This window comes from Rhinoderma darwinii, chromosome 5 (assembly GCF_050947455.1).
Source record: "Rhinoderma darwinii isolate aRhiDar2 chromosome 5, aRhiDar2.hap1, whole genome shotgun sequence".
NCBI classification, from domain to species: domain Eukaryota; kingdom Metazoa; phylum Chordata; class Amphibia; order Anura; family Rhinodermatidae; genus Rhinoderma; species Rhinoderma darwinii.
Window position 1 is genome coordinate 154,215,893 of NC_134691.1, and position 18,528 is coordinate 154,234,420.

The 18,528-nt window shown below is 42.3% G+C and overlaps 1 protein-coding gene across 1 annotated transcript in view; it reads right to left on the reverse strand.

Annotated features, from left to right (window-relative positions):
• Positions 1 to 18,528, reverse strand: part of LOC142652516 (uncharacterized) — a 122,393-nt gene that overhangs the window by 68,533 nt on the left and 35,332 nt on the right. The window contains exons 4-6 of the mRNA XM_075828167.1: positions 17,194 to 17,419; positions 16,113 to 16,286; positions 8,842 to 8,919 (exon numbers count right to left, since the gene is read on the reverse strand). Of these exons, the coding sequence (XP_075684282.1) occupies positions 8,842 to 8,919; positions 16,113 to 16,286; positions 17,194 to 17,419 (478 nt within the window). The remainder of the gene's footprint in view (positions 1 to 8,841; positions 8,920 to 16,112; positions 16,287 to 17,193; positions 17,420 to 18,528) is intronic.

Genomic DNA, 18,528 nt, shown 5'->3' on the forward strand with positions numbered 1-18,528 from the left:
GCGGCACCACCGGGCATGGGGGGTGTTGACGGGTGGCATGGGCCCCCTCATGTCGTGGTCCCCGTAGCAGCCGCTACAGCAGTAGTTACGCCACTGACCTATCCTGTGGATAAGTGATAAATAATGATTATGGGAAAAAATCCTTTCACGAACGAGAGTGTTTTGGACCTTACTGCCCAGAGCAAAATTCCAAATTTTGGAATGCTGCATTCTAAAGTTGATTTTTTTTTTTTCTTAGTCCACCCAAATATTTTCCTTAACCCCTTAAGGACGCAGCCTAGTTTTGGCCTTAAGGCTCAGAGCCCATTTTTCAAATCTGACATATTTCACTTTATGTGGTAATAACGTCGGAATGCTTAAACCTACCCAAGCGATTCTGAGATTGTTTTCTCGTGACACATTGGGCTTCATGTTCGTGGTAAAATTTGGTCGATATATTCAGTGTTTATTGGTGAAAAATTGCAAAATTTAGAGAAAAGTTTGAAAAAATTGCATTTTTCAGAATTTAAATGCATCTGCTTGTAAAACAGACGGTTATACCACCCAAAATAGTTACTAGTTCACATTTCCCATATGTCTACTTTAGATTGGCATCGTTTTTTGAACATTCTTTTATTTTTCTTGGACGTTGCAAGGCTTAGAACATAAACAGCAATTTCTCATATTTTTAAGAAAATTTCAAAAGCCTTTTTTTTAAGGTACCTCTTGAGTTCTGAAGTGGCTTTGTGGGGCCTATGTATTAGAAACCCTGATAAAACACCCCATTTTAAAAACTAGACCCCTCAAAGTATTCAAAACAGCATTTAGAAAGATTTTTAACCCTTCAGGCATTTCACAGGAATTAAAGCAAAGTGGAGGTGAAATTTGCAAATTTCATTTTTCTTGCTGAATTTCAATTTTATTCATTTTTTTTTCTGTAACACAGAAGGTTTTACCAGAGAAACACTACTAAATATGTATTGTCCAGATTCTGCCGTTTTTAGAAATTTCCCACATGTGGCCCTACTGCGCTCGTGGACTAAAACACAAGCCCTAGAAGCAAAGAAGCACCTAGTGCATTTTGAGTCCTCTTTTTTATTTAAAATATATTTTAGGCAGCATGCCAGGTTTGAAGAGGTGTTGAGGTGCCAAAACAGTAGGAATCCCCCAATAGTGACCCCATTTTGGAAACTACACCCCTCATGGAATTCATTTATGGTTGTTGTTACCATTTTGACCGCACAGTTTTTTCACAGCACTTATTTGAATTAGGCTCTGAAATGAAAAAAATGTCATTTTTTCCACTAAAATGTCATTTGTGATCAAAATTTCTTATTTTCACAGGGAACAAAATACCCCATTTTGTTGCCCAATTTGTCCTTAGTGTGGCAATACCCCATTTGTGGTGATAAACTGCCGTTTGGGCCCATGGGAGGGCTCAGAAGGAAAGGAGCGCTATGTGTTTGTTGGAGTCCAGATTTTGCTGGATTGGCTTTCGGTTGCCATGTCGCATTTGCAGAGCCCCAGAGGTATCAAAGCAATGGAAATCCACCAAAAGTGACCCCATTTTGGAAACTACACCCCTCAAGGAATTCATTTATGGTTGTTGTTAGCATTTTGACCACACAGTTTTTACACAGCACCTATTTCAATTGGGCTGTGACATTAAAAAAAATGACATTTTTTCCAATAAGATGTAATTTTTTACCAAAATGTCTTATTTTCACGGGGAACAAAATACTAAATTTTGTTGCCCAATTTCTCCTGAGTGCATCAATACCCCATTTGTGGCAATAAACTGCCGTTTGGGCCCATGGGAGGCCTCAGAAGGGAAGGAGCGCTGTGTGTTCTTTGGAGTACAGATTTTGCTGGTTTGGTTTTCGGGTGCCATGTCGCATTTGCAGAGCCCCAGAGGTATCAAAGCAATGGAAACCCACCAGAAGTGACCCCATTTTGGAAACTACACCCCTCAAGGAATTCATTTATGGGTAATGTGACCATTTAGACTCCATAGTTTCTTTACAGAACTTATTTGAATTGGGCTGGGAATTAAAAAAAAATATATATTTTCCAATAATATGTAATTTTAGCTCAAAAATTCTTATTTTCACAAGAAATAAAATACTCCATTTTGTTGCCCAATTTGTCCTGAGTGCCGCAATACCCCATTTGTGGTGATAAACTGCCGTTTGGGCCCATGGGAGGGCTCAGAAGGAAAGGACCACCATTTGGCCTACTGGGGATTTTCTAGTGCGAAGTCATGTATGCAGAAGCCCCTGAGGTACCAGTACAGTTGAAACCCGCAAGAAGTGACCCCGTTTTAAAAACTACACCCTTAAGGCATTCATCTAGAGGTGTAGTGAGCATTTTGACCGGAGACCTACACCCCATAAACTGTAATGTGGGTTCTCCCGGGTATGGCAATACCCTACATGTGGCTGTTATCAGCTGCCTGGACACACAGCAGGGCTCAGAGGGGAAAGACGAGGGGGGATAAGCTGTGTGGAGTGCATCAGGGTAAGTAAAATTGGGGTAAATTATAAACCAAGGGATGTATGATAAATTTTAAAACACTTTCATACAGAGCTCTGGTTATTCGGGACACGTGTCACATTGATATATTGTGTCATCCATTATCGCCCTCTTATAGCAGACTTTGCACCTCTTTTGACTTTTTCCCTTATTGCCAGTTTGGGGAACTTCTCCTGGAAAGTGTTGCCCTGGTACGATGTGTGTGGGCTCGCTTCCAGAAGTACTGGGTGCCCCCCCTTCTTGGTCCCTAAAGATTAGGTTCTTGATAATCACCTCTTGAAATTCCAGGAAAGTTCCCGTCTGGCCTGCACATCGACGTAGCACGTACGCATTGTACAAAGCCATCTGTATGATGTGCACGGCCAGCTTCTTATACCATACCGCATAGCGCTGTAGGGCTTCAGGGCTTGATCTTACAAGTCCATCCCTCCCATGTACCTATTGTAGTCCAGGATGCAGTCTGGTTTGGGGGTGGCCTTTCCTTCATATATCCTAAACCTGTAGGTATACCCTGATGCACTCTCACAGCTTATACATCTTCACGCCATACCTTGACCTCTTACCCGGCAGGTACTCGCGGAATTGAACCCTCCCTTTAAAATGTACCAGGGACTCATCAATAGAAATACACTTCTCGAGGGTGTATGCTTGGGAAAACCGGGCACTGGAACGGTCTAATAGGGGTCTCCGTTTATACAAACGGTCAAAACTGGGGTCACCTCGGGGTGGGCACGGCTCATTATCAGTATAATGTAAGAAGCGAAGTATTGCTTCATTTATTTATTTTTTTAGGTTCCAGTTCAGTTCTGAAGTTGCTTTGAGGGGCCCATATATTAGAAACCCCTATTAAACACCCCATTTTAGAAACTAGACCCTTCAAAGTATTCACAACAGCATTTAGAAAGTTTATGAACTCTTTAGGTGTTTCACAAAAATTTAGAGCAAAGTAGAGGTGAAATTTAAATTTATTTTTTTTGTCAGAAAATCCTCTTTATACCATTTTTTTTTATAACACAAAAGGATTTATCAGTGAAACGCAACTCAATACGTATTGGCCAGATTCTGCAGTTTTGAGAAATATCCCACATGTGGCCCTAGTGCGGTAATGGACTGAAGCACCGGCCTCAGAAGCAAAGGAGTGCCTAGTGGATTTTGAGGCCTCTTTTTTATTAGGCACCATGTCCGGTTTGAAGAGGTCTTGTGGTGCCAAAACATTGGGAACCCCCCAAAAGTGACCCCAATTTGGAAACTAGACCCCTTGAGGAATCCATTGTAGTTTTCTTGGGGTGCATGCGGCTTTTTGATCAGTTTTTATTCTATTTTTAGGTGGCGTGGTGACTAAAAAACAGCAATTCTACAATTGTTTTTTTTTTCGTTTTTTTTTACAGCGTTCACCGTGCGCTATAAATGACATATTCACTTTATTCTGCGCGGCGATACGATTACGGCGATACCAGATGTTTATAGTTTTTTTTATGTGTTATGGCGTTTGCACAATAAAATACGTTTTGTAAACAATCATTCACTTTTTGTGTTACCATATTCTAAGCGCCATAACGTTTTTATTTTTCAATCAATAAAGCCGTGCGAGGACTTATTTTTTGCGTAACAAACTGTAGTTTCGATCAGTACCATTTTTAGGTACATGCGACTTTTTGATCTCTTTTTATTCCATTTTTTGGGAGGTGAAGTGACCAAAGAATTGTGATTGTGGTACGGTTTATTATTATTTTATTTTACGGCGTTCACCGTGCGGGATAAATAATGAAATAATTTTGTACTTCAGGCCGTTACGGATGCGGCGATACCAATTATGTATAGTTTATTTGTTTTTTTATATATTTTTATTAATAATAAAGGACTGATAAGGGAAAAGGGGGGATTTTTACTTTTATTACTTTTAAATCTTTTATTTTCTTATTTTTAAACATCTTTTTTTAACTTTTTTTTTACTGTATTACTTTGTCCCACTAGGGGACTTGAGGGCAGGAGGCCCTGATCGCTATTCTAATACACTGCACTACATGCGTAGTGCAGTGTATTAGAACTGTCAGCTACTCACTGACAGCAAGCATAGTGGGTCCTGACGTTGTCAGGACCCACTAGGCTTCCGTCTATGGCATAGCCGGACGCCATTGTTTGGTGTCCGGTTGCCATAGTCACCATCGCCGGCCGCTATCGCGTAGCAGGCCGGCGATGGCAGCTTAACCCCTAAAAAGCCGCGATCTCTATAGAACGCGGCTTTTAAGGGGTTAATCAGCGGGGACACAGCGATCGGTCCCCGCTGTAGGAGCTGTGACAGCTGCTGAACAAGACAGCAGCTGTCACAGCTCCTGTATGTGTCGGGAGGACGGCCGAAACGGCCGTTACTCCTGAGACGTACTATTACGTCATGGAGCGCGAACGATACAGCTGCCATGACGTAATAGTACGTCAAGGAGCGGGAAGGGGTTAAGGTTGTTTTCAGAACACATATAGCTTTTTACTTTTTCCAATTTGATCTAATATTTTTTTATTAAGTAGTCTTGTTTAGGGAGAAATGGGGAGAATCCGGAAAAAATACACTTTTTCTCATTATTTTCATATTCTGTTCTAAGATAGTTTTAGGACCAATACTATTTACCCCAAAAAAAGTATACCCTAGTTATTCTGTAAAGATTATGCAAAATATATGTACATCGTGTAACGTATGACGCCGCTATAATGAAACATGAGCAAATCCCCTATTTTAGTATTAGATGACAGCTCTCAAGACAATTAGATTATACTTCAGTTCACTATCAAGGTGCAGGGTTGGACTGGCAAAATGACAACCCGAACCAGTTGAAGGAATTATTCGCAGGAGCTGGCAGTGACATTAAACAGAGAACGTAAAATGGCGACGACGATTTCAGTAGCCCTGTAACTTAACTGGAGCAGGCAGGAAGGGGTTAATAGCTTATTACTTTCAGCAAAAAATAAATGTTTGTTCTGTGTAACACCTTCTTTCATTCCTCAAATCTTACTCTGACAGGAGATAGGAGGAGAGACAGGATTTTATACTGCACAGACACCAGGAAAATATGCTACTGCAAAAAAACTTTTCCTGTGAGTGCCGTAATGGGTTGTCATGGTGATCACATGATCTGGACCTGAACCTTTCATGTCACAGTGATGTCACCAGGACCAGAGACTGTTAGCAACATCCAGATCGGGTATTGGGGCTGCTGTGGGGGGGGGGGGGGGGGAACAGATTTGCCAGCAAAAGAATGGTCTTAAATATAAGTCGATTCTGCACAAAGCCCAGTAAATGTGGACGCATATCTACAGTGGGTGATCCTGAAGTGGTTAGCCAATAGTCTTCTTGTGTTTAGTAATTGTCAGCTGCTGTAGCCAACACTTTGTAGCAAGTCACTAGTAAGCCACTCCTATGTTAGTGCACTAACAATATCGAATGCATAATAGATCAGCGCACAAATTGTTAAGTCCCCCCTACGTATGGTGGCCACATATAACAATGAAACCACATTACTATAAAATTTGCACACAGCTTTTACATAGCCCCAGATGTCCCAGCGACAGTATGTGGTTACTTATTTCATGCACAACAATTAGACCTTCTTTTTGTTTTTCATATTCAAAGTTTTTTATTGGTTTTAAAACAAACAAGTATAAACCGCAGTTGGGAGAAATACCTCTACATGAAAGAAAGAAAATAACAAAGAAGGGCAAAGCTCCAACAAGGAGGTGAGCATCACATCTTATGACAAGCGACAATATACATCAGCAACGTGGAGAAGTATAATGAACAGGAGCATTGCATAGAAAATTAAATAGAGGCAGAACAACTCAATCTCTTACACAACATAAAGTGTAACGGCATCCTACAAGCGCCATCACAGGAAGTGAAGCTCCTCGCAGTTAGACAAGGGAGGGGGGAAGGAAAAAACAGAAGGAAGACAAACAAGGGCGGAAGAGGGATATGGTAGGGCACAGGTCAGGGTGAGGGGTGAGCCTGGACTCCAGTTCTGGATTATTATGAGTAGAAAGAAGCAAGATCAGCTATACGCATGGCAAGGAAATGGTTGAAGCGGACAAAACCACACAAAGTAGCAAGTAATGACTCCTCAGTCTAAGGTATATAGGAAGGGGGAATTGGGTCTCAAGTCAATATATTTAAATATGTGGGAGAAGAGAGGAACATAGTCCAATGGGACCATATAGATGTGTATCGCTTGGAGGCAGCTGGGGAGTGTGACCTCAGGTGTTCCATTCTTTCTATCAAGGCAACCTTCTGGAACCATTTGTCCAACTTTGGAGGGTCCGCCGTTTTCCACTTACGTGAGATGACTGACTTTGCAGCCTGGAGGAGATGTCTAGTTAGAGACAGTTTATAAATGGGTAGTGGCATAGGGAACATGAATAGAAGAACTGCCTCGGGGGAATTGGGGACCGAGACCCGAGTGACTTCAGATATGATTTTGAGTACAGCAGTCCAAAAGCTCTGCAAGGAGGGGCAACTCCACCAAATGTGAGACATGGAGCCACCTGTAGCGCCACGGCACCAACAATTGTCTGGTATGGATGGATACCATTTATGGAGGGCAGTAGGAACCCGATACCACCTAGAGATAATTTTATAACTAGTTTCTTGAGCCCGTATAGCTATGGAGGCTTTTTGGGAAAGGAAAAAACACCATTTCCATTGCGCGTAGGTAAATGTTTTGTTCAGTTCATTTTCCGAAGCCTTACAAAAAGATGGAAGATGATGAGATTGTTGGTAAAGGAGTAGGTTATATAGTGTGGAGATAGGGGGCAATGTAGAAACGTATATGCTTTCAAATTCTGTTAGCGTATGGTGAAGGTGGGCTTGACGGTTAGTTACATTATAAAAGTGTTTTAATTGGGTATATTCAAACATGTGAATTGCTGAGGGCGCATCAGTTGGGAAGATTGTGGCTAATGGGAGTAGGGAGGAGTTGGAAAGGACTTGAGTAAAGTACATGGGATTGGTCGATGACCTGCCTAGGAAGGAGAGTCGGGTCTCACATGCAGGAAATGCTGGATTGTCAGTAAGGCTGGGTTCACACGACCTATTTTCAGGCGTAAACGAGGCGTATTATGCCTCGATTTACGCCTGAAAATACGGCTCCAATACGTCGGCAAACATCTGCCCATTCATTTGAATGGGTTTGCTGACGTACTGTGCCGACGACCTGTAATTTACGCGTCGTCGTTTGACAGCTGTCAAAAGACGACGCGTAAAATTACAGCCTCGTCAAAAGAAGTGCAGGACACTTCTTGGGACGTTTTTGGAGCCGTTTCCTCATAGACTCTATTGAAAACAGCTCCAAAAACGGCTGAAAAAATGGCGCAAAAACGCCGCGAAAACGGCCCAAAAAACGCAGCGAAAAACGTGAGTTGGTCAAAAAACTTCTGAAAATCAGGTGCTGTTTTCCCTTGAAAACAGCTCCGTATTTTCAGACGTTTTTGGCTCAGCGTGTGAACATACCCTAACAGGTGTTAGTGGGTCTATGAGGGAACCTCCCACCTCGGAGGCTCATAATGACAAGAAGGGAGACAACAAATGAGGCTTGAGTCGGTCCATTTCTAGACAAGGTCCACGTTCACGTGCAAGGCAGGGTAGACCGGGTACGGGTGAAAAATTGCTGGGCTAAACGGACCCTGATTTTGGATTCGGAATTGTGAAAAAAGTCGAGAACATGCAGAGACGACACTCCGGCAAGCCAACCCCACCTGGCATCCCTGGACCGAGTAAGAATTGTCCTGCTAAGGCCCCATGCACACGACCGTAAAATCGCCCGTTATTATGGGCCCATTCATTTCTATGGCCAACGGACACCTTCCCGTATGTCTACGGGAGGGTGTCCGTGCCGTAGAAACCTGCTGAAAAAAAAAGGACATGTCCTATTTTTTTATTTTATGGACCGTGCTCCTAAACTTTATAATGGAAGCACGGCCCATAAAAACGTCCGGCTGTCCGCGGCCGGCCGTGCCCGTAATTATGGGTCGTAATTACGGGCGCGGTCGTGTGCATGAAGCCTTAGACGGGGACGGCCTGATGGGCAAAAGCATTGTTGGATACGTAACCAAAAGGAGGATGGGATGGAGATGGGGATCGTCTAAAGGAGGCACAACAATCTGGGGAGGAGCGACATTTTTATAATATTAATACGACCAAACCAGGAGAATTCCTTTTTATGCCAGGAAGCAAGATCTGTGCAGAATTTGGATAGTAGGGGAACGAAGTTATTTGTAAACCGTTGTAAAAGGTCAGTTCTTATATGTACACCCAGATACGTTATACCAATTAGACATTCTTATACTTACCACAGAGTAAATTTCGCAGGCTGTCTCTCTTTCATTTTGCTCTGGATCACAGTACAACCTTAATTTCTGTACCTCCATCTGAACATACAGCAAAATATTAGCCATTAATGTCGTAAATTCTAGAAATTACATTTTCTATTGTGACAATTATATTTACAATATTGTTGTTATTATTATTATTATTATTTTCCTTTGGGTTATTTTATCACCACATATTTTCTTTTCGTCTTTAGATACTTTAACCCCTTAAACACACAGCCATTTTTTGATTTTCGTTTTTCACTTTCCGCCTTCCAAGAGCCATAACTTATTTATTTTTCTGTCAATAGAGTGGTGTGATGGCTTATATTTTTCGGGAGGAGTTGTAATTTCTATTGGTAGCATTTAAAGTACCATACAATGTACTGGGAAGCTGATTTTTTATTTTTTTTTCGGACTGAAATTGGAAAAAACTGCGATTCCTCCATTATTTTTTGGGTTCCGTTTTTACGTCTTACACCGTCTGGTAAAAACAACAACTTATCTTTATTCTGTGGCTCAATACAATTACGGTGTTATCAAATTTATATGAATTTTTTTATATTTTAGTACTTTCAAAAAACAAAAACATTTTGTTAAAAAAAAAAGTTTTTTTCACCACATTCTGAGAGCGATAACTATTTTTTATTTTTCTGTGCATTGAGCGGTGTGAGGGCTTATTGTTTGCAGGACGAGCTGTAGCTTTTATTGGTACCATTTGCTGGTACATATGACTTTTTGATCACTTTATATTACATTTGTTTTGGGAGCTAAGCTGACCACAAAAACAGCGATTTTGGCAGTTTACATTTTTATTTTTTACGGCGTTCGCCGTGCACGGTAAATAAAGCTATATTGTAATAGTTCAGACTTTTACGGACGCAGCAATACTAATTTTGTTTACTTTTTTTATTTTTTACATTGCTTTAGAGGAAAAATGCCAGACTTTGTATATCAAGGCTAGGGTTGGACATGGGTAACGACTTACAGATATCTTTCCAGCCTCTAGCAAACAAAGAGGGGAATCCCAGTGCAACAAATGTGAAATTAATCACCCTGTTATTCCCATATTATAATGTTGCCCCATACCTTAAAGAAGCACTCTCATCAAATCTTTTAAAGTTTCCTACGTTTTTAAATAGTAGTGCCATTATTTTTCTTACCAATAGTTTTGTGATTTATCATCTAGCTTCCGGTCCTCTGTTGTACATGACAGACAAAGGAAACTATAAGGGCGGGTTCACACATAGCGGAATTTCACTTAAATTCCGCTGCGGACACTCCGCAGCGTTAATCCGCAGCGGAGCCGTTTCTCCATTGACTTTCACTTTAATTTAGCAGTGTTCGTTTACACGATGCGTACAATTCCGCTGCGGAGCATAGGCTGCGGAGCGGAATTTGGTGTCCGCAGCATGCTCTGTCTGTTGCGGAGCAGTGGCGGACTGGTTGCGGACTCATGGCGGAATTTCTCCATTGACTTCAATGGAGAGTCAAAATTCCGCAATGAAGTCCGCAGATCTTATGTGTGCTGCGGAGCGTATTGTTTTTACTACCATGACATTTCTTCATTCTGGCTGGACCTATGTATTTCTAGGTCTACAGCCAGACTGAGGAAGTCAATGGGGCTCCCGTAATGACGGGAGCGTTGCTAGGAGACGTCTGTAAATAGTCACTGTCCAGGGTGCTGAAAGAGTTAAGCGATCGGCAGTAACTGTTTCTGCACCCGGGACAGTGACTACCGATCTCAATATACATGTATCTGTAAAAAAATATATAAGTTCATACTTACCGAGAACTCCCTGCGTCTGTCTACAGTCCGGCCTCCCAGGATGACGTTTCAGTGTAAGTGACGGCTGCAGCCAATCACAGGCCAAGCACAGGCTGCAGCGGTCACATGGACTGGAGCGTCATCCAGGGAGGTCGGGCCGGATGCCGAAAGAGGGACGCGTCACCAAGACAACGGGCGGTAAATATGAATTTCTTTGACTTTCACTAGGGAAAGTGCTGTCCCTTCTCTCTATCCTGCACTGAATAGGGAGAAGAGAAGCACTTTTCCTGCAGTCCGCAGCGGCCAGTCCGCATCAATTTTCTGCACATTTTGTGCAGATCCGCTGCAGAATCTGCAACGCAGATTCTGTGCGGCATTGATGCGGACAGTTGCGGAGGAATTCCGCCATGTGTGGTCATGCCCTAAAAGTTTTTCTCGAAGTGCTTCTTTAAGGAATGGGTGCAATTTACTATTTATATATAAAATAAAAATAAATATACCGTACTGCGCAAACGTTTTAGACAGTTGTGAAAAAAGCTGCAACGTAAGATTGCTTTCAAAAATAGAAGTGATAATATTTTTTTTATATCAATTGACAAAATACAAAGTGAATGAACAGAAGAGAAATCTAAATCAAATCAATAATTGGTATGACCACCCTTTTCCTTCAAAACATCATACATTTTAGGTACACTTGAACAAAGTCATGAATTTTGTAGGTGTTAAAGGGGGTGGGGTAATAGCGGGATTCACTGGTTAGTGGCACCCACTATTACTACCGCCTTTACAATTAGGGTCACTAGGGTTATGCCTAGTTCCCCTACCTTTTCCTTATACTAACGTCGATCTAAATGCTTTAGCGGCTACTCAAGGGAATAAGACCGTATAGTAAATAAAGGTAATATTTATTAACATACAGCAATCACTCTCATATATAAATTACAGTAACTAATCACAGTACAGTATAAACACGGTATCATACTCCTAATTATACCGCCACCCACTTACCTAAACATACACAGAATACAGTTACGTTACAACACAATACACATAAGTTACTTGTGATTCTCACACGCTCACTATCTCTATCCCACTCCCTCCTAATATAACTTTTCCTATACACTAAGGGTTAATACGGGATAAGGAGGAACAAGGGGAATGGGTTTCTGTGTACCTGGGGATGTGCAGGTCAAGGGTCACTGCAGGGTACTTAGGGTAGCAAGGGTGAACTTAGGGAACACAGGGTTACTCAGAGAAGCAAGGGTTAACTCTGGGACAGTAGGGACAGTACTCAGGGAGAGCAAGGGTTAACTCAGGGACTCAGGGAAGCAAGGGGTTAACTCAGGGAAGCAAGGGTTAACTTACTCAGGGGGAGTAGGGACAGTACTCAGGGAGAGCAAGGGGTTAACTCAGGGAAGCAAGGATTACAGCAGGAGGAGACAGGGTTAAGTGTAGCTGCTGCTACACTTGATACTTAGCGTGACTTTGGTGGAGCAGAGGCAGAAGCAGGAGCCTAGGTCTTTGGAGGAGAGAGAGGTGAGCCGGGTCGTGGTGGTGTGTGAGGCAGGCAGGCAGCTCTCAGCTGCTCGTCTTCTGCTAGCTCCAGCTAGCTTCGGCTTCTGAGCGTACCGACACAGGGCTATTTAACCCTGTCGGTACGCTCGCAGCGTGGGATGTGGCGCTTGCCCCCGGCTAGCATGCGTCGGCATGGTGATAATCTATCACCAGCCGACTCATGAGCGCCCGCACGAGACAGTCCGTGCGCACGGGAGACTTGAAATGGAGACAGGGGATAACTATCCCTTGTCTCCATGGTTTCCAAACAAGCAGGGCAATGCTAATTGTCCTGCTTCGCTTACAACCGCATTCATGACCAGGGCTTTTGTTGTTACAGCCCTGGCTCATGATACATTATATGTATTATACATACACATACATATTATATATATATATATATATATATATATATATATATATATATATATATATATATATATAGACATAGGGACACTTCCCTTTACAGTAGGATTATAGCCAGGTGTATGATTAACCAATTATACCAAACAGGTCATAATGATCATCACTTTCATATGTAGGATAAAACAGTCATTAACTGTAACATAAACAGCTGTGTAGGAGGCTTAAAACTGGGTGAGGAACAGCCACACTCTGCTAAAATGGTGAGGTTGTGGAAGACCGTTTCATGTCACACTTCCACTATTGCAAAGACTGAGCACAGCAACAAGACATACGGTAGATATACTGCCTCAGCAAGGTCTCTCCCAGGCAAAGATTTCAAAGCAGATTGGGGTTTCAAGATGTGCAGTTCAAGCTCTTTTGTAGAAGCACAAAGAAACAGGCAACGTTGAGGACTGTAGATGCAGTGGTCAGCCAAGGAAACTGAGTGCATCAGATCAAAGACACATCATGCTTACTTCCCTTTAAATCAGAAGATGTCCAGCAGTGCCATCTACTCAGAACTGGCAGAAACCACTTGGTCCCAGGTACACCCATCTACTGTTCGGAGAAGTATGGCCAGAAGTGGTCTTCATGGAAAAAATGTGGCCAAAAAGCCATACCTTCTACGTGGAAACAAGGCCAAGGGACTCAACTGTGTATGAAAACATAGGAACTGGGGTGCAGAAAAATGGCAACAGGTGCTATGGACTGATGAATCAAAATTTTCAATATTTGGCTGTAACAGAAGGCAGTTTGTTCACCGAAGGACTGGAGAGCAGTACAATAATGAGTGTCTGCAGGCAACAATGAAGCATCTTGGAGGTTCCTTTCAAGTTTGGGGCTGCATTTCAGCAAATGGAGTTGGGGATTTGGTCAGGATTAATGGTGTCCTCAATGCTGAGAAATACAGGCAGATACTTATCCATTGTGCAATACTATCAGGGAGGCGTCTGATTGGCTCCAAAAAATTTTCTGCAGCTGGACAACGACCCCAAACATACAGCAAATGTCATTAAAGGGAATGTGTTGCCAGAAAAACATGTTTTTTTTTTTTAAATTAAACATTTAGTGTGTGGGTGATTAAACATTGTTCAAATTTTTTTTATTTTTTTCACGAGTCAGGAAATATTATAAATTAATTCTAATTTATAATACTACCCATTTTTGGTCACTAGATGGAGCTATTCCCAAAATTGCAGCTTTGCAAAATTGGGTAAAAAGCCCTCGCTCTAGTGAGCTCTCAGCATCCCCCCCTCCTTTATCCTGGCTAGTGCCGGGATAAACGAGGGGTTTGAACGGTGTAACCTCCTACACTGTGTGTCGCCATTTTTTGAGCTAACACACAGTGTAGTAGGTTTACATACAGTAGTAAACACACACAAACACGAACATACATTGAAATCTCTTACCTGCTCCTGCCGCCGCGGCTCCCTCCGGCCCGTCCGCTCCGTTTGCTGCCGCTGGTCCAAGTGCACAAATCCGGAAGCCGCGACCGGATGTAGTAATATTACTGTCCGGCCGCGACTTCCGGTCCACAGGAAAATGGCGCCGGACGGCGCCAATTTCGAATTGGACTGTGTGGGAGCGGCGCATGCGCAGTTCCCACACAGACGCCGTACACTGAAGTCAATGGGACGGGAGCCGTTCGCAGTCCCTATGGGACTGTGGCTGCCGTATTCCATGTCTGTATGTGTCGTTAATCGACACACACAGAAATGGAACAAAAAATGGCAGCCCCCATAGGGAAGAAAAAGTGTAAAAATAAGAAAAAGTAAAACACAAACACACAAATGAATATAAACGTTTTTAATAAAGCACTAACATCTTTAACATATAAAAAAATAATTTGTGATGACACTGTTCCTTTAAGAACTATCTTCAGCGTAAAGAAGAACAAGACGTCCTGGAGTGATGATATCAAGCCCACAGAGACCTGATCTCAACATCATCGAGTCTGCCTGGGATTACATGAAGAGACAGAAGGATTTGAGGAAGCCTACATCCACAGAAGATCTGTGGTTAGTTCCCCTAGATGTTTGCAACAACCTCCCTGCCGAGTTCCAACAAAAACTGTGTGCAAGTGTACCTAGAAGAATTGATGCTGTTTTGAAGGCAAAGAGAGGTCACACCAAATATTGATTTGATTTAGATTTCTCTTCTGTTCATTCACTTTGTATTTGGTTAATTGATAAATAAAAAACTATTAACACTTCTATTTTTTAAAGCATTCTTACTTTGCAGCATTTTTCTCCAACTGCCTAAAACTTTCCGTCACTGCCATAATTTTCGCCTACAGCTGCCACTAGGTAGACCTAACTGCATACAGATGTTCACAGCTCTCATTGAGTTCAATACTATTTGTACGACTAAGTACAAAAATGCAACTCCAACCCCTATAAAGGTGTATTATGAAATTATGATTGACTTTGACTTAGAGGCTCTGTCACCAGATTTTGCAACCCCTATCTCCTATTGCAGCAGATCGGCGCTGCAATGGAGATAAGAGTAACATTTTGTTTTTTTTTAAAACGAGCATTTTTGGCCAAGTTATGACCATTTTTATATTTATGTAAATGAGGCTTTCTAAAGTACAACTGGGCATGTTTAAAGTAAAAGTACAACTGGGCGTGTATTGTGTTCGTTACATCTAGGCGTGTTTACTTCTTTTACTAGCTGGGCGTTCTGACAAGAAGTATCATCCACTTCTCTTCAGAACGCCCAGCTTCTGGCAGTGCACAGACACAGCGTGTTCTCGAGAGATCACGCTGTGACGTCACTCACTTCCTGCCCCAGGTCCTGCATCGTGTCGGACGAGCGAGGACACATCGGCACCAGAGGCTACAGTTGATTCTGCAGCAGCATCAGCGTTTGCAGAAAAGTAGCTACATCGACTTACCTGCAAACACCGATGCTGCTGCAGAATCAAATGTAGCCTCTGGTGCCGATGTGGCCGACACGATGCAGGACCTGGGGCAGGAAGTGAGTGACGTCACAGCGTGATCTCTCGAGAACACGCTGTGTCTTTGCACTGCCAGAAGCTGGGCGTTGTGAAGAGAAGTGGCTGATACTTCTATACACAACGCCCAGCTAGTAAGAGAAGTAAAAACGCCCCGATGTAACGAACACAATACACGCCCAGTTGTACTTTTACTTTAAACACGCCCAGTTGTACTTTAGAAAGCCTCATTTACATAAATATAAAAATGGTCATAATTTGGCCAAAAATGCTAGTTTTTAAAAAAAACAAAAAAAAAACGTTACTGTTATCTACATTGCAGCGCCGATCTGCTGCAATAGCAGATAGGGGTTGCAAAATCTGGTGACAGAGCCTCTTTAAATAAAAGCATAGTACATTTGGATGACCTCTCAGTGGGGGGGGGGTGGGGGCTCATTCTAAGTTTTGCTATGGTGTCTTATGATTTCTGTATGTGAGCCAAGCATACAGTATCTACAATTCAATATTATCAACAGTCCTGCACTGTAATTATCAAAAGAGTATACTGTCCATTAACACAACCATACTTACAGTGACTGATTGATCTGACTTCACTTTCTTTACAACCTGAGTTTTGCCATTGATGAAAATTGGTCCAATTTCTTCGAGGGCTCTGCTTTCAATAAGAGAATCATCCAGAAATAAGACTGCACTTTTACTTCGCACTAGTATCTTCAGCTGGTGCCACCGCTCATCAAATAGTTCCTGAGCAAGAATATAATATAAAGAAAATAATTTAAAGACTATTAACACTTTTGTAGCCATTTTTGTAGTCTGTAAAGATAGAGGCAAAGATTTAGATTGAATGTCCCGGTCCCCAGAACAAATTAATTTGTTTGCATGAAAAGCTCCTTATTACCGTGCAATAAGATTAAGTCATTGCACCACCTTCTCATTATCTTTTTATTACTGTTGACCCACAAGGTGGTGTGGCATGTTTGCGATTGATTGCTACCTTTGCAACCAATGACATATGAAAAAAAATCTATGTTCTTTACTTTAAAATAACCCATTAAACTTGTGTGACATTTAGTCTAATGTATTTTATAACACTAGTTAGGGAGTTTATAATGGCCTGGCCTTGTTCATCGTTGTTACAAAGATATTGGGACAGAGCTATTATTGAGACTGTCGCATTTTGTGCCAAAATGTGGCTCATTTATGGCGCACAAATTTAAATTTAGGAATATTTATCTCCAGTATTCGCTTAAAATGCGTCAACGTGCAGCAAAAATGTGCTAGAATCTGACACAAGGAAGAGAAAAGTGTCTAACTGGCCAAACAAGATGCGCCAAATTTATCATACAGCATGCACCAGTATGATAAATTTGGCGCATCTTCTGACTGCCTGGTCTAAGTTTATGCTGTCTAAATCTTAAACAGCGTTAGTAAATCTTCCCCATGTGTGAATCAGATTATTATTGCCATCAATGTCCACATCTTAACTGGCTTGAGTATTCGCAGTTATGTTTGTATACGTACGGACATTCATGCTAATGGTTAGTCTATGACAAAACTAAACAAGAACAAGGACAGAAAACAAGCAGGGCATTCTACCATTCCTATTCTGAGCTCAGCCATCTCTTTTATAAAGTATTATCTGCTGTTTTACCTTTAATTTTAATTCTTTGAACTTTATCACTTGATAATTCTCATTCATCTGTGTGACTGTAAAGATGACTGAACTGTCTGTGCCATCTAAAGTCACAGCCGCCTGGACTTCACCAGCTTTGGACAATATTCTCCACAGGTCAACAACTTCTTGTGTCTCAGGAGCCTTTAAACGTATGGTTGCCACAAATACATAAGACGGGGGAAGGCCTTCTGGAAATATATCTCTGTAAAATAAATACTATGATATAAAGGCTAAATATCACTCATTTATATACATCCATCTATAAATACAACATTGGTGACCATTACAGGGAAACTGTCAGCACGTTCACGCTGCCCTAGCCACGAGAAACAGGACATAGCGACACGTGCCCTGATAACACTCATGTTGTATTCACATGAACTTGTTTTGTGGGTGTATGCCCACTGAGCTTGCACAAAAATCGCTTTAAAAATGCTGACATTTCTTAAAAAAGCAGCAAATTTTCATAACTATGTAACTGTTTTGCCACGATTTTGTAAAAACTGCATCATTTGAGTAAAACCTTATAAATTTTACAGTCTTAAGCGCTACAGCGTTTTAGAGAAATCATACTTTTAATAAGAGCCATACTCAGAGAGAAATGTTCACTGGGCACCTCCCCTCGCCCAGCTCAGTTTCATTGACAGGACTCTCCCTATACACAAATAGGAAGGTCCTGTCAATCAAGCTGAGATTGGCAGGAAGATGGCCAGTGGACACTTCTCCCTGAGTCCTACACAACACTGGACAAGGACCAGCGAAACTATGAGTTCTTTCAAATGCTGTAACGCATTAGAGTAAAACATAGTTTAGTGCAATCATGGTACCCTGCATTATATCATGTTGCCCAGTAGCATAACTACCGATGTAGCCGCCGTAGCGGCTGCTACAGGTCCTGCGGCATGAGGGGGACCGTGCCGCCCCCCCATGCCCGGTGGCGTCGCTACCGCTGTAGCAGCCATAACGCCTGCTAGCGGCGCCACCGGGCATGGGGGGGGGGGGTAGCATGGGCCCCCTCATGCTGCAGGTCCTGTAGCAGCTGCTACAGCGGTAGTTACGTTACTGGGCAACATGATATAATGCAGGGTACCATGATTGCATTATGGAGCCCACGACGCCCGGCCTCTAACATTTATGGGCCGGGAAGCACGGGCCCTCTCATGCCCGGTGGCATCGCTAGCACCGGAGGGGTCCCCGGTTATAGCGACAACCACCCCCTCTTGCAGTAATTGTACCTACGTCTATAGCACGCAGGTACAAATACATGCATTAGTGCTGAATGGCCGGGCACTTTCCGTGCCCGACCATTCA